This window comes from Carica papaya, chromosome 1, assembly GCF_054855325.1.
Source record: "Carica papaya isolate Zhongbai chromosome 1, ASM5485532v1, whole genome shotgun sequence".
Classification (NCBI taxonomy): domain Eukaryota; kingdom Viridiplantae; phylum Streptophyta; class Magnoliopsida; order Brassicales; family Caricaceae; genus Carica; species Carica papaya.
The window spans coordinates 1,452,395-1,467,937 of NC_142309.1; the positions used below are offsets into that span (position 1 = coordinate 1,452,395).

Genomic DNA, 15,543 nt, shown 5'->3' on the forward strand with positions numbered 1-15,543 from the left:
TGAATTCACTTGAAATACACTTTTAACGAATCTAATATATTTTCGCGGATAAACATTATAAAATAACTATACTTGTTATGTTTTATTTTTAAATTATATACAAAATAATAAACTTTGATAAAAATATATATATTTGAAATATATATCATTTAAATATTTAATAATATTATTTTACCAACTATTTTTTATTTTTTATTATTTGTATTTTACTTTCTCTATAAAAAGTAATGAGTTAAAGTTAAATTATGATCTTGTGTTTCTTTTCATTTAAATATTATTTATGTTTTGTTATTATTATTATATATGTATCTCGTTATTTTATAAATATATGCATTATATATTTTAAAAAACTTATTACATTATGAATCTAACTTATAGCGTAATTGACGAAAATAATTTAATTCCACGTTGAGGTGCACTACTCTCATAAATGATCAATAATGATAAAATTAGATGCCAATTAACTTTAGAATCATACTTTCATCATATAATATTAATCTTATAAAATAAAATTTAATTATTTATTTTATATTAAAAAATAATATTTTTTTAAATATAATTTATGAATATTATATAGTTAACTGAATATTGTACTATACGTAATGACTTATTTCACTTTAAGAAAATAAAATAAATAAACAAAAATTATCACATAATAATTTATGAATAAATATATATATATAAATGAACCTTGTTTTATTTTTTACAAAAAGAAAATATTCATATGATTTAAAAATATTTATTAATTATAAAATTATATTTACGGAAGAAAATAATAATTGATCGTCGTAATCTATGCACACACACTCACGCCCACATATACGAACGTATTTAATCCGTGTTTGGAATTCATAGTTTCACCACCTCGCGCCAGAAAGTTGTTAAGCAGAGAGAGAAGTCAATCGGTAAGTGTTCTCTCCGTCTATGACTGTCGTTTATCGTTCGGAACCCTAGCTTTTATCAGTGGCATCTGGTCTTCGATTCTGAAATTGAAGCATACCGAACTTAATAAGTCGTCTTTGTAGTTTTTAATCCGCTGATTTAGTTTTCTCCTTTAAGATAAGAGGTAGCCGTGGATTACGTTTTCATTTTATGTGAAACTCTTATCGGATGGCTCAGTTGTCCGGGCCCGAGGGGATCTCGCCCCGATCAGATGATGAATTTGACGAGCTCGAGCGAATTCCGCTAGCAACAAGACGGAAATGGTTGCTTCTAAGTAAGCAAGGTCTCTCTAATTTCGATGTTGAATTTGACGAGCTCGAGAATATTCCATTAGCAACCAGACGAAATTTGTTTCTATCGAGTAAGCTGGGTTGCTCTGTATCCAACGGCGTTCGAAGTGAAACTAATCGGCTTCCATTAGGAGCTACACGGAAATTGTTGCCCCCAATCGAGGAAGTTCAGCACACATCCGGTGTCGCTTCAACAGGTACGGCAAGACGAAGGTTTATGCCGTCAAGTAAGAAGCGTCGTCCTGAATCTGACGCAGTTCCAGGTGAAACTGACCACCTTCCTTTAACAATAAGACGTAGGATTTTTCCCTCTAGTAAGCAAGGTCGCCCTAAATCTGGTCTCATTTCAACAGAATCCCGAACAACTGCATTTGAGTGAGCTCTGATTCTAGCTTCATTTGTTGGTGTTTCTTTCTTTTAAGTGAATTTTCAATTGTAATAAGAATTCTCAGCTTGGTTATGTTGTGTTTATGCAGGTCCAAAGTTGATGTTATTGTTAAAAAGGAAGATGGTTACTGCGATGAGCAGGTAGTTTAACTTAAGAAATGATTAATGTCTTTTCTATCTTATTTAACAAACCAGTGATATAAGTCGATGGCATATTATGACATTACAATTATCTAGTTCGTACTGTTAAACAAGAAGTCTGGCATACCTGAAAGGATAGAGATCTTTGTTTGTTATAATGGAGACTGGAGAGGATCTGTGATAAGTAACGGTTTATGGAGTTGGCATATTGGTACGGATTATTAATTATTATTATTTTTTAAATAAGTACGAATTATTAATTATAACATGCTGCATAGAAGAGAAGTATGAAGAAATAATGTGGGATTTGCAAATGCATGTGCATGCATGGACATACACGCATATGTGGTGAATGTATTCTCTACGTTTGATTTTGTTTCGATGGTTGGGAAGTCTGAGTGGAGTAATAACTGTTTCCAATTATATATATATATATATACATATATTGTCAAGAGACAGATAATAAGAAACCTGGTTTGGAAATTTTTGGCTCATTATAGCTCTGGCACGCTATTAGTTGTCATATCGTGTGAATGGAAGGAAAGTCTCACAGAAATAGGTATAATAAGCTGCATTTTGCAAATGCATGTGCTGCATATGGTGCATGTACACTTTGAAGTTAATTTTGCTAAGATGGTTGGGAAGCTAAGTAGAGTAAGAATGCTTCCAATTATATCTGTCAATTTTTTTTGTCAAGAGACGGAATAAGAAACATGGTTTTAGAAATTTTAGCTTCTTTTAGGTGTGGTAACTTTAGATGAGTCAAATATTAATTAAAAAGTTAGCTAGAATATCCTTGAGTAGCTGACTCTTCTTTGGGAAGAACTTGCACAGCTGACATATATCGAGATAAGCTGAACTATACATTATGTTTGATATAAGATGCGAATTGTGTTGGAGAGAAAATTTAAGAAACCATACAGGGATCTTCGTAAATTTTCACAGTACGAATGTAGTTAAGGAGGAAAATGTTGAGCGTGTAGTGCGATTAAGGTGAGAATTTGGTAATAAGTTAGAGACGCTAAGGGATATGGTGGTAGTATGTGAGTGAATGGTAATAAACTATAGGTAATTTCTAACAATTGCTTTTATTTTCAACTAACACATGTTTTTTTATGTATAAACATGCATGAAGAAATAAAAGCTAGAAAATATTTTTCTGTACTAAATGGAGGTTGAACTTTTCTGTCTTTGAGTTTGTTTTTCAATCTCTTTTTGTTTATAGTATGAATATTACCTATCTGCAGGGCCTTTTTACTTTACCACCTTTACCTGTTAAAAGTCTGATGTATCAACAATTGTCACAAGAACATAATCCGGATGTTAAAGTTCCCAAAGAAGTTGCTTCTGAAATTATGGACAGTAAAGTGAAAATAGTCTCCCCTGCAGTTGGTTCATATCCCCCTGATGCCATTTCTTGCCTAGATATAGGTGCATCTGGATATCAAAACAGCCAAGCGAACCTAGAGAACAGGAGGACATATTCACATCACGGAAAAAGTCGTAGTTCTAGAGTGAATACTGATCGACTGGAGAAAGTTAGTGGTGCTGGTAGCGCATTGCCCTTAGATCCAGTATTAGATGTTTCTAGTAAAGCAAAGGTTGAATATTTGGATGAATATCTGTTGGGTTCATCAACAAGTTGTGATAATGAATCTGGTGGTACTGGTGTCCAAGCAGTTGAAGTCAGAAATGATGTCCACAATAACTTTAATGATAACAATGTTAATCAGGCTGCTTTAGAAAAACATCAAGAATTGCTGCTAAGGTGTGTTCTCTTCTAAATGACCTGCTCTTTCGTCTGTACATTTTATTTTTTTTCTACTAAAGGTATTTTTATTTTGGTAAATTGCTACATATTATTAAATAATATTTTTATACATAATTTTGCAGGGTCAATAGCAAATTTGCTGGATTGCCTTTTACAGCCAAGCAATATTCATCATTGGATGATCACTGTGGAGCTGAAGTAACCAAATCAGGAAATTATGCTGAAGGAAGTGGCAAGATTTGCAAGTCTATGCAGTTATATTCACCTGAAGTAGAGAATTCTTTGCCTATACAAATTGATGAGATAAAATGTTCCACCTTGCAGTCCTCTGTGAGGGTTGAACCTTCAGGTGGCATTGAGTCCATTGACATGCAGAACCTAGACTTATCCTTTACTGGACCACAGGTAAAGAGTGAAGTGGATAGCCTGTCTGAACTCTATGAAGAGATGATAGACAATATGACGTTGGCTGATCGAATTAAGTTTAGAAAATCTATGAGGTTTTCTGAACAGACTACATCTAGCAGTTCTGAGTGCTTTGGGAAGGTTGTACCTTTTTCCTCTGAGTCTAGCCTCCGGAAGGTTGTACCTTTTTCCTCTGAGTCTAGTCTATGGAAGGTTGCTCCTTTGTCCTCTGAGTCTAGCCTAGTTATCTCAGAGTCTGCTAAACCTCGCAGTGTCAGGCGTCCAAAAAGAAAGAAGACTGCCAGGTAATACCTGCTCTTGAGATTTTTTAATTTCTTTTATGACATTTTTGTTTGGTCTGACTGTTATGATAAATAAATTCTTTAAAACTAAATTGCAGGGGTTCAGTAAAAGAAGCACTAGAGGAAGATGCCCCTGAACTCTTGCAGGTATTAATTAGCAGTCTCTGATTCCTTTATGTTATTCTTTCATATTGGTGGTCCTTCCTCCCTTTCTTCAGTTTTTTCAGTGGAATTATTGATAATCAATATACTAACATGATTAAACTTTAATTGTCTAAATAAAGAATTCCCTGGTTTTATGCAGGTTTTGGTTAAAGAAGGTATACTGATTGATGGCATTAAGCTTTATGGTGAGGCTGAGAGTGATGAGGCCCTAGATGAATCATTAGATGAAGGTGGCTTCTCAGAGCTTGAAGAAGTGATGTCAAAGGTTGGCAACGATTATGAAATTTGAACTTCTCTCTTATTTGTTTGTTTGAATATTGCTTCAATCTTCTGATTAACATCTGATAGTATATATGGTCAGAATATGTAAAGGATTTTGGGACTGCTTAAAGGTTATTACAGAAAAGTTGATTATATGAAAATTGAGTTTTGGTCTATTTAAAGCATCTATAAAGTTAAACAATAATTATAATTAAAGAAGGGAATGAATATTTGTTTGTTGAAATAAAAGTGTGGAGTTGTATTGATGTTAGAGTGCCAAGGGACCGCAACCCATTTACAAATGTATTTACAAGTCAATTAAACTATTGACAACAAAATCAAGATCATCAAGACAGTCGATGTTATGTTCCAAAATAATGGAATCAAAATAGTGAAACCAACAATCAATGAGTTTGTTAAAATCAAGTTCTATTCCTTCAAAAGCGCGATTGTTTCTCTCTTTTCAAAGGACCTATATTATGGTAATGGGATTAATTTTAACATTTTCCTTTTGCTGCTGATGCCTTCTCATGCTAGGAGTTTAGCATGAATGTTGTTGTTCATGAACTAAGACAGCCCCATAAGACTAATAATGGTGTTCCATAGGTGCTGTGAAACCGAACTGCCTAAAAGCAAGTGGTTACAAGTTTCAAAATTGTTTTTACATAGGAAGCATCTATTGACAATCGTGAAATCTCTTTTCATTAGGTTGTCAAGGATAAGAATGTGGTCTTTCGCAGCTTCCTAAGCAAAAAATGAAATTCTTGGAGTTGCACCCGATTTCCATATTATGTTGAAAGAGAAGGTAATGTTGTTCTGATTAAGATTGTCCACTAAGTGGTTGTAAAGAGATCTGACAGTAAAGGTACCATTTTTGGAGAGTAACCATTTTAAATTGTTCTTCTTATCATAGACTTGAATTGAAGACAGAGTCTGTAGTAAGGATAAATATTCTTCTAACTCCCAATCTTGTAAGTTTTTGAATACTGACACCTGCCAAAAGCCCTGATTGTCAAGAACCACAATATGTTTAACCAAAATATTTTTGTCACCGGCAATACTATAAATAAGAGGGAATTTTGTTTGAAAAATAGACTTGTCATGCCACATGTCAGACCAAAATCTTATTTTGTTGCCCTTCTAAATAACTCAACTAGAGTGTTGTAGACTAATATTGTTTAGTTTTCAGATGTTCTTCCAAAGATTCGAACCAAATGTGCTATTTTTAATTCTAGATTGATCATAATAGTTACCGTTGAATCATTTGCACAATATGATTGATTTCCATAGGCTATTACTTTCGTTCTAGAATCTCCAAACCCATTTCCCAATAAGGGCTTTGTTAAGTATAGTTATAGATCTTAAGCCCAAACCACCCTCTTTAATAGGTTTCTTGACTTCTTTCCAGTTTACAAGGTGGATTTTCCTATTGTTACTATCATCATCTCCTTAGAGAAAGTTACACTGAATGGATTCGAGAGTGTTGGCAATACAAGTTGGAATGTTGAACACCAAATGAGATAAATAGGGAGATTAGATAGACTGCTTTTAATGAGAGTTAATCGTCCCCCCTTTGATAAGAATTTCCTCTTCCAGTTGTCAAGTCTGTTTTGAAACGTATCAATGATTGGATCCCAACATTTTCTGTCTTTGTATTTGGCCCCAAGGGGGCGCCAAGGTACGAGATGGGTAATTGAGAAACTTTGCAACCCAGAATTTGTGCCAGAGATTCACCAGATTGAGAACCCATCACCACCAATTTAGATTTGTGAAGATTGATTTTTATAACATACACCGCTTGAAAACATAGTAAAGTGCATTTCAAGAAAGTCATTGAGCGGATGCCAAAATGGCAGAAAATGAAGGCGTCATCCGCGAAAAATAGATGTGTTAATTCAATTTGATTGTCCCTGTGTCCCATAGAAATCCCTTGAAGCAGTTTAAGTTCTTTGGCCCTGTCAAGTAGTTTGTTCAAAGCCTCCATAACAATAACATGGGTGTGTTATTTGCCAAAAAGTTGACTGCTAATAGAATAAGAGGGAAAATATCCTTTAAACATCTATAACGAGTAAATGCGAACTTTTATATCATTTATCCATAAAATCACATTGTCTTGGCAATTCTTTTAGGTCATCACATTGAATAATATGTCGTAACGGATTATGCTCTGTTCCTCCCAATTAATGTTAAACCAGCAGTAAGTCATTGGTTTGGTACTTCTACATCTGTCTTTGGCGTAGGAAAAGTGTATCAACAATAGGATTTACCGTGTAAATTATTAGATATTAACTGTTATGGTGCTTAAAAAGTCAATCTGATTATGGGTAAATCTTGTAAGCTTTTAGAATGTTTGCTGAACTTCTCTCTTTTCTTTACCAGTAGTTTTGGTGGTTAGTGCTCTTCTGAGGAGAACCCTTCTATCTCTTGAATATGGAGCTAAGGGCTCGCTAAGAAATACTATTTGATCTCTTGAGTTTAGAAAGAAATTCTGCTTTTATTTGGACAGGTTCTACTTGCATATTTCTTCCCCGAATTGCTTATTAATAGATACAGTAAAACTACCCACCTAAGAGGTAACTCCTAACAACTGAAGAAACTAACTCGACATCTATGGAAAAAGGAAGCTGCAAGAAATAAGGAAAGTAAATTGAAATGAAACTGGCTAAACATGTCCAGGAAATTAATTAGGAACTGTCTGCACATCTGCAGCAAACTAATCAGTCTTTCTCTTGCTTTCATGTGTAAAACTCTAATAAATTAGCCACTAAAGATAGATATTCTCAGCAGCTGAGTCTCCTTATTTGTTTGACCATTATTGGTTCATAACATCAACCAAGCGTCATTGCAGTTTATAGAAGCGATGCAAAAGAGACAGAAATAAGGGAGAGGATGAGGGGAGAAAATGTTAGAATGAGATAAAACCTGATCTTTTGGTGTATCTGGAAGAACAGTTTTCCTTTCTTGTAATAAAATGAAGAAGGTGGAGAGAAACAATTTGTATTTCTGTAGTTCAATCTCCTTCATAAATATCTAGTCATTGTTTTATGCGTAGTTACTCTCAATTAATATATAAAGGAATTTACAATTACATTACTAACACATTGCAAAGACTGCTTATCAATCAACCAGAGTTCACTGTCTTTGATATAGAGTGCCTTATAGCCTGTCTTTTTCAAATGAGCCATTCCTTGTGTTTTATAACTGAATTCGTTCTTTTTATACTGGAAAATTTTCCGAATCTGTTGGAACAGGTATTCTTTCACCGAAACTCATCCTTGAAATTTCCTCCTATCCGATGTGCAAAAGGTTCAAGACCGAGTTATTGCTTGGCTTGTTTATTCTCACTTGTAGAGCAGGTAAGAAAGCTTTCTAACCTTGCATATGCCACTTTATATGATTAGGAGCTTAAGATAGTCCTTTTCTTTACTTGCTTCAAATCTATATTTGGTTAATTTTTAAACTCTTTATTCATTAGTGTTTTTTTTTAATTTATTTTAAAGGCACGATATCTACAATTCCGTAAATGGCCTGTTGAATGGGGTTGGTGCCGAGATCTCAAATCATTTATATTTGTCTTTGAAAGACATAAAAGGTAGTGACTCTGCAAGTGGAAAATGCCATTTGCCTTTGTTTTTAATGTAAATGTTTGGAAGGGAGTAATATTTTTATTTTCTTTTGAATGCAGAATAGTGCTTGAACGTCCTGAATATGGTTATGCAACATACTTCTTCGAGCTGGTTTATTCTTCACCAATTGAATGGCAGATTAAGCGGTTGGTGACATCCATGAAACTCACTAGTTGCGGCAGAATCACGCTACTTGAGAACAAACCTTTATTGGTATAACTTCTCACAACCTCAATAAAATATTTTGGTCGAAATAGTCGATAAAAATTGCTGGAAATTGTTGATTGCTCTTTTTATTACTCGAGTTGGCTCTGAGGAACGCTCTGGCTGGGACCTGGGGTGCTTTATCTGCACTTAGAGAAAATCATAAAAAAAATTAGAAAAAAGCAAAGTTTTCATAAATTTATTTCATTCTTGTGCTAGTCATTTTTACAATTTTTTAAGCTGGTTTTTAAGTCTGTTGATAATGGTGGCTCTGATTGTTCCAATATACCTTTGTCTTCTGATTTTCTTTGTATGGTATACATATTGCATACAAGCTTACAAGTCTTCTTTTTTGGAGAAAAAAAAGAAAAATAATTATTCATTTCATAGTTTTTTTTTTTAAATACTTTTTATTCATTTCATAGTAATTATGTTCATATGGTTTCATCCCTTGTCCATTTTATGTGTCTTATATGTGTTTGTGTTCTATTCTATTTCAGTTATTTCTTTCCACTTTTTAACTGACATTTATCTTAATAAATTTTTTATCAAGAAGAGTTTCTGCGAAGCATGTCTTTTTATTCATTAAAATTCGTTTGATCATTCTTTATCAAAGGAGTGGATACAATCTATTATTTTGCATGCAGGGTATTTAGCCAGCAGCTTTTGTAGTGAACCTGATTATTACTAGTTAGTGTTTTGCTTGTTTGTTGTTTCCTCTTCAGGTTTACTTGATGATATGCTAATAACTAGTCAGAGCATCAAATGCTTAGTGGTTACTGAAGTGATCTGAGTTAGAAATGAGGTTTTCATTAACATTCATGAACAACTCTTTGAAGTTGAAAGATAACTTACTAACCCTTAAGCCAATGCTTGTTGAGTCAACTAGCTTGGCTAGTGACTACATGTAATTAGCTGCGGTTAAATAAAAAAAGAGTTCTCCTAAAATTAAGAGGATAAATGGTTTTTTCGGGGGTGGTTAGGGGGATGGGGTTGTTGGGGCCAGCCACCCTAAGGAAGTTTCCATGTTTTTCTAGCTTAGATAAAATGTGCTTGGCGAGTTTTATTCATTGTAAAAGCCGCTAACAGGTCCCTTGCAAATTGTAATGACATAGTTGTTCATTCTCATTGATATCTTCTTGCAAATGTTGAGATAGTTGGATTATGCGTTTGCCGAATTGCTCTTGGCTAGCAAAAAAAAATGCTAGGTTAACAATCAGTTATTTTGATGATAGAGTAGTATGTCCAGACATAGTTCTAGTTTGATTGGAAAGCTGTGTGTTGTCGCAAGTCCATAATGATGTTCACTTGCCTGCATAAATGCATTCCGAGTTTTGTGATTTCATTTCTGGTTCCTTGGTTTGTGCCAACATTTCCTTTATGTCCATGTTTCTCTACAGTTTTGTTGTTTGGTTCTAGACATATGTTTGTCTATTTTATATATAATTTCCAGCAGAATAGTGTCTGCAAATCCAACTACATCCAATATCTTGAAAATTTGTAGACTGGTGTCCATTTTTTATGGAATGAACCTGTGACATAAAAAATGTACTGCCTTTTTCATGTCACAAGTCTTACTGCATTTTTGAAGTTCGGGGAACTTCTGCTTTCATTTGGGAAGACAGTTACCAGAAATTTGTTTTCTGAAAACTGACATGCATGAGCAAAGTTTTATGACTATTATGGTTTACCATCAGTGAGAAAGTTGGAACTGAAAGCATTTCTTACCCGTGCTGTTTTTTTCTTTACTTTGATTTGAAGATTACTTAGATTGTATCTTCTTTTTTTTTTCTTTTTTGAAATAAACTTAGATTGTATCCTCTTTATAAATTACTGCTGCTGCTGTTGCCTCTTCAAGAGAATGGCACTTGCTTATTTCTGGCATTTTATGGCGTTTTTTGCTTAAGGTTGGAGAACATTTGACTGAAGGTGAGGCGAAAGTATTAATGGAATATGGTTGGATACCAAATACTGGCTTGGGAACAATGCTCAACTACTGTGACAGGGTTGTGCATGATAGAAAGCATGAGAAAGATACCTCAGAATGGAAATCAAAAATAGAAAAGGTACTGATTGATGGTTTTAATGGTGGAAGTATTGTTTCAACCACCTTAGTAGATCCCGTTACTAAGTATGAGGAGACAGAGAACCCACAGATTAAGTTGGAGCCTGAGTAGGTATCAGCTTGGTACATAGTTTTGTAAATATTTTGCACAGATCAATAAGCTTAACAGCAGGCAGATATGAAGTCCATCCTGTTCATTGCTTTCATGTAACAAAGTTCTTGGTAGATCTGATAATTTGAACTTCCATATTGTTTGCTTTACCCAGTTGGTGGTAAAGGTGATGTATAAAAAACGTCTAAAAATCAATTTGTGCAAACTATTGTTTAACTGTGTTTTCCCATCTAGCTGGTTATTAAGAGAGGTATCTGACACCATGGTGTCCCAGGTACCTTACTGGTATATATTTATTGTTGAATGCAGTTATTTATTAAGTCTGTGGCACCATTTTATTTAGACATGTAACAGTAAGTTCCTAAATTGTCATGCCTATGAACCCGAAGTAGGCAAAGGCTTTAGAAATGTTGACCCTTTCACCAACTCTTGAATGAAAATCTGGTTAAAGGCATCTGTATAATGAAGACCATCCCAGCTTATATATTTCCCTGGGTTGGTGCAAGCTTTTGCTGTGGACGTATCTCCACAAAATTTCTTTAGATCAAAGTTGTAAGTGCCACCATTCCCGCAACAGGCTTTCAATTTTATCTTCACGGATGAAACCTATGAAATATGGTATTGCAGATTATCAGTATTTCAGAGTTTAGAAGGTAAGCTTTTCACATAGTTTTCAAGTGAAAAGTTGTATTACCATATTGTTCTGGGTTTGCAATTGCGCCTAGTGCAAAGCTGTAGAGATCTGCTATTTGTATGCTGATGCTTTTGTACTGGGATGTTACAGATTGAAGGGACTTCTCCAGCTCCTGGTTTGCAAAGTTGACAACATCATTGGTATCTTTCAAACAGCCCAATTCGTTTCTTGAACCTTGTGAGTCGACGGTTAGAGCAAGAGGGGTGCATCCTAGAGGCATGATGCTGAAGACCATAAAATTATTTCCGCCTTGTTTGTGAAGATCCTGCCACCCAGGTAAGTACATCTCACGGCTTTTAAGATTAAATATCTAATATCTGCTTCTAGCAAACCTTTTGTTCAACTCAATGCTTTAACTGTTCTTATATCATGCTTAAGAAAGAGTTTGTGGTATTTTTTTTTACCTGGAGTTAATGTCATATTCTCTGTTTACTATTGAATTCAGTAAACTTAATGATAGGAAAAGAGTATGAATTAGATGACCAATATACAAGTATGAATTAATAAGTGAATGGAAACATGCCCAAATATATCATGCATGGCAAACAATTTCACTGTAATAAATTGATTGTAACGAGAATCAATATTTCCTTGAAGAAGCATATGTGACATGTATTACTGAAGCAGTATGTACTCACAACAATTGCTTTAGTGATTGTGGCCATCATCTCTGGAACTATCTTTGTTTTGACATCAGAAGGAGTAAGCCCATTTGAATATAGACCAAATAGGATGTCATTCATACCGGTGAAGATCACATAAGTTCCATCTCTAAATGCACTTGGTGATGGGACACGAGGAACAACACATTCTGCACCATAAAACACATACCGAAAATGTCAAGAAACATATCTATGATAGTACTCACTTGGCTAGTGAAAATCAGTGATAGATGAACAGAGGATATTGTGTATCTAACTGGGATCCTTTGTAGATTTCAGAGAAGCCAAAACAGTTTGTTTGAACTGAATAAACTGGTTGATCTGTAAGGAGAGATGGAAAGGAACGCTAATGGTATCGTTCCTGGCAGTTGAACCCACAAAGGCAAAAATGATTCCTTGATGGTAGTTAGAATCAACATTCTTAAACAGTGGCTCAAGAAATGGCAATCCCCATTCTAAAGCTGTAAGATAAAGAAACATAAGATGTCATTTTTTTTCTCCAATTTCCAAATCCATGTACTTAATAGACTTAAAAGTGATTATACTATAAACCATATTGATTACCAAGGAAATCAACAATAATTCGGCCATCGGACCATCGTCCAGTTGGAGTGTTGAAGAATGTTGAGCCATATGGGAAGCCTTGAGACTCATACTGGAAAGGGAAGGATGATATAGTATTGCCATTGTCACTCAGTGAGTCACAGAAAACAAATATGGCAGGTGTTGTAGGTTCTGAAACACCTGAATTTAAGCTTCCTAGGGAGAAAAGGAGCAGGGAGAATAGACTGATAGACAGACGAAGTGGTAAACTTGCCATCTTCAGATAATGTTCAGAAAGTACACCGTATATACATATATACACCCCTCATACACCATTATATGTTTGGTGGGTAGCGTTTAAATCCTCTGTAGGAAACACATGTGCTTCATTGTTCAAATCAACCTAAATTGTCTTACGTATGCATCAGTTTTCTAGAGTTACATATGGACGATCACAACGAGTGGCAGGAGGAATTAAAATATTTTTGATGGATTTGGATTTTTCATGTGTTTAATTTGAAGGGGTAGACGAGAGTTTTGATTTCAACGCAGAGATAGAGATAGAACAAGACTACCAACACACATGATCGATTTGAATTCTCGTTCAATTCATGGTTTTAATTTTCATATATTCTTGACATGCATAATTACAACATTATTAATTTGTTACTTCTTTTTTAGAAATATTGTTTGTTATTTTTGAGTATATAAACTGAACTCAATTTAAAAAACGTATTGTCTTTTAACCTTTCATAACTTTGAATTGGGGTTCTATTTAGTTATTTCAATTTCTTTTGGGGTCAAATTCAAAGTTTTAATATAAAGAATTATGATTTACATGCATAATTACAACATAATTTCAGATCTTTGAATTACACTCTACTAACTCCTTGGGATCGGAAATTCAATTTAAGTAGACTTACACACTACTAACAACTTCATTTATTAATTTCGATTTCATTAGTGGTAGAATACATGTACTACAGAAACATAATTAGTCTTTTTTATGTATTTCAAAGTCATTTCCATTGATCTATATTTTAAATGTTACCTTAATTTCTATATTTCAAAGCTAATAACAAAACTTGAACACTTATCTAGGCGAAATTTAGTCATGAATGATCCTAAACATGACAAGAAATATATGTATGTGTATATATATATATGTAGAAATGTTACTCTATGAAGAAAAAAGGGAAAAAGCTCTCAAACTCCCTAGTATTTACACATGCTTGTACTTATGCACACACCTCTCTTCTCCACAAAACCATCTCACTCAGACGACTCCACTACCAACCCTGATATAATCTCACTGGTTTCTTCCAGTCTCCGCCGGCGGCATGAAGTGATCCCTATTCAACCCCCATATATTAAAATCCACCTCCTCAATCTTCCACCTCTCTTCAATATTCCTCTTATGGTTCGCCGACTGCTCCCCGTACCGGAAAACCGTAACTCTGGTCTTCCCTCCATGAGCTATATTCACATTATCCACGTACTTGTAATCGTCCATCACGGATTCCGTACTCGTCTCCCAAAACACGTCGTCGTCATCCTTGGTTCGCATCCTCAGCAATCTCGAGTCCTCGAACTGAATCAGCAGGCCAGATCTCTGGCTAAAGTATCCCCATATTGTATGGTGTATGATCTCGTAGTTTGGTCCACTCTGTGCTTCACGAATGGCGGGACTCGTCTCGAGCTTGAGGATAAAACAGTCTTCCCCACTTATTATTTTCTCTCCTATACAGGTTGCGTCGAGGAAGAGATTCGCTGTGGATCTTGGGTCTAATCCCTGCAACATTATGAATATATCATTGCTTTAGCTTATCCCCTGTAAATTTATAACTGAAACAGAGCTTGTTGCAGACCTGTAAAAATCGACGTAAGGGTCTTGGAGGACCCTTGGAGATGGGTGTTTGTTGGTTAGAAGAATGGCGCCATGAGAGTTTTCCATTGCTTCCGCAGATTACTTTGCACCCGGATATTACAAGTTCTAAACACCATAGATCTGGATCTTTCTGCCATAACACGAATCCACCCATTTCCTCCGAACTCTTCACGTTGGAACTCTCGTCGCTTTGATGAAACTCCGATGCCGTGATCTTCACCTGACCAGTCACGCACATGCTATGCACTGCGTTCAACGCCGGCTGTCCTCCCGTCGCGGCTATATACTGTTGTACTATATATTTGGCTGTTGAAGCTTGCTGTAAAGTAAACGTGATCGGATATAAGATTATAATAGATGAGAAAAGTTTGAAGGGGAAGAAATAATGATAATTACAATGGAGCAATCTTTAACGGGTTTGTGGAGGGAATGGCCGACTTGGACTTGGAGAGGAATGAGAGGAGATCCGACGAGGTAGAGAAGAAATCGGAGCTCGTTAATCCGTCCGGCGATGATGGGTTGTGACCATTTATCAGAAGTCTGAGCTTTCATCCATGTTAACATGTTTTGCCATCGTACTGCGAGGCTGTTACCCATGTTGCTGAACATTTCTTCGGGAATGGGGACCTCCAGGATTGTCTCCAGACCATCTTCTCGATCAAAATTTGGACAGAGTTTTCTCATGTAGATGGGTTTTTGAGTTTGAGAGCGAGAGGTTGAAGAACCCAGAATCAAAAAGGAAGGGAGAAAGAAAAAAAAAAAAAAAAAAGAAATTTTGGTTTAAACAGACAATAATTTTTCTTTTGTTTGTTTATTTTGTTTTTATTTTTAGTATTTTTTGTTGTGTGTTTTGCAGTTTTTTTATGCGAAGAAGAGTAAGAATGGGAGACTGGTTAAATGGCTGTCCTTGCTTGTAGGAGTCGTGTGGGCATGATTTACGGCTGCTTGTCTTTTCTTTTCTTCTTCTTCTTCCTTTTTTTTTTTTTTAATATATTTGCTTGAATAAAATCAAATTTACTGTTCACCGCCACCTCGATACAAGCTCCATCAATGGAGGAATATCAGAGCTGCAAGACCCATGTGGT

At 35.1% G+C, this 15,543-nt stretch overlaps 3 protein-coding genes across 3 annotated transcripts; 1 reads left to right on the forward strand and 2 right to left on the reverse strand.

Annotated features, from left to right (window-relative positions):
* Nucleotides 1-783: 783 nt before the first annotated feature.
* LOC110809728 (uncharacterized) lies at nucleotides 784-10,876 on the forward strand. The gene is made up of 11 exons (XM_088212927.1): nucleotides 784-905; nucleotides 1,120-1,607; nucleotides 1,709-1,760; nucleotides 3,008-3,528; nucleotides 3,654-4,241; nucleotides 4,337-4,385; nucleotides 4,543-4,668; nucleotides 7,916-8,020; nucleotides 8,165-8,256; nucleotides 8,350-8,503; nucleotides 10,402-10,876. The coding sequence occupies exons 2-11, from the start codon at nucleotides 1,450-1,452 to the stop codon at nucleotides 10,669-10,671; spliced, it is 2,115 nt and encodes a 704-aa protein (XP_088069053.1). The 5' UTR covers nucleotides 784-905; nucleotides 1,120-1,449; the 3' UTR covers nucleotides 10,672-10,876.
* Nucleotides 10,877-11,215: 339 nt separating this feature from the next.
* On the reverse strand, nucleotides 11,216-12,847 carry LOC110809742 (GDSL esterase/lipase At4g01130-like). Its single transcript, XM_088210554.1, has 5 exons — nucleotides 12,592-12,847; nucleotides 12,285-12,488; nucleotides 12,004-12,176; nucleotides 11,366-11,630; nucleotides 11,216-11,277 (listed from the first exon to the last, which is right to left on the reverse strand). Exons 1-5 carry the CDS (start codon nucleotides 12,845-12,847, stop codon nucleotides 11,216-11,218), a joined length of 960 nt encoding a protein of 319 aa, XP_088066680.1.
* Nucleotides 12,848-13,701: 854 nt separating this feature from the next.
* LOC110809729 (spindle assembly abnormal protein (DUF620)) lies at nucleotides 13,702-15,293 on the reverse strand. Its single transcript, XM_022035638.2, has 3 exons — nucleotides 14,855-15,293; nucleotides 14,439-14,777; nucleotides 13,702-14,362 (listed from the first exon to the last, which is right to left on the reverse strand). The coding sequence occupies exons 1-3, from the start codon at nucleotides 15,140-15,142 to the stop codon at nucleotides 13,880-13,882; spliced, it is 1,110 nt and encodes a 369-aa protein (XP_021891330.1). The 5' UTR covers nucleotides 15,143-15,293; the 3' UTR covers nucleotides 13,702-13,879.
* Between the last annotated feature and the right edge of the window lie 250 nt (nucleotides 15,294-15,543).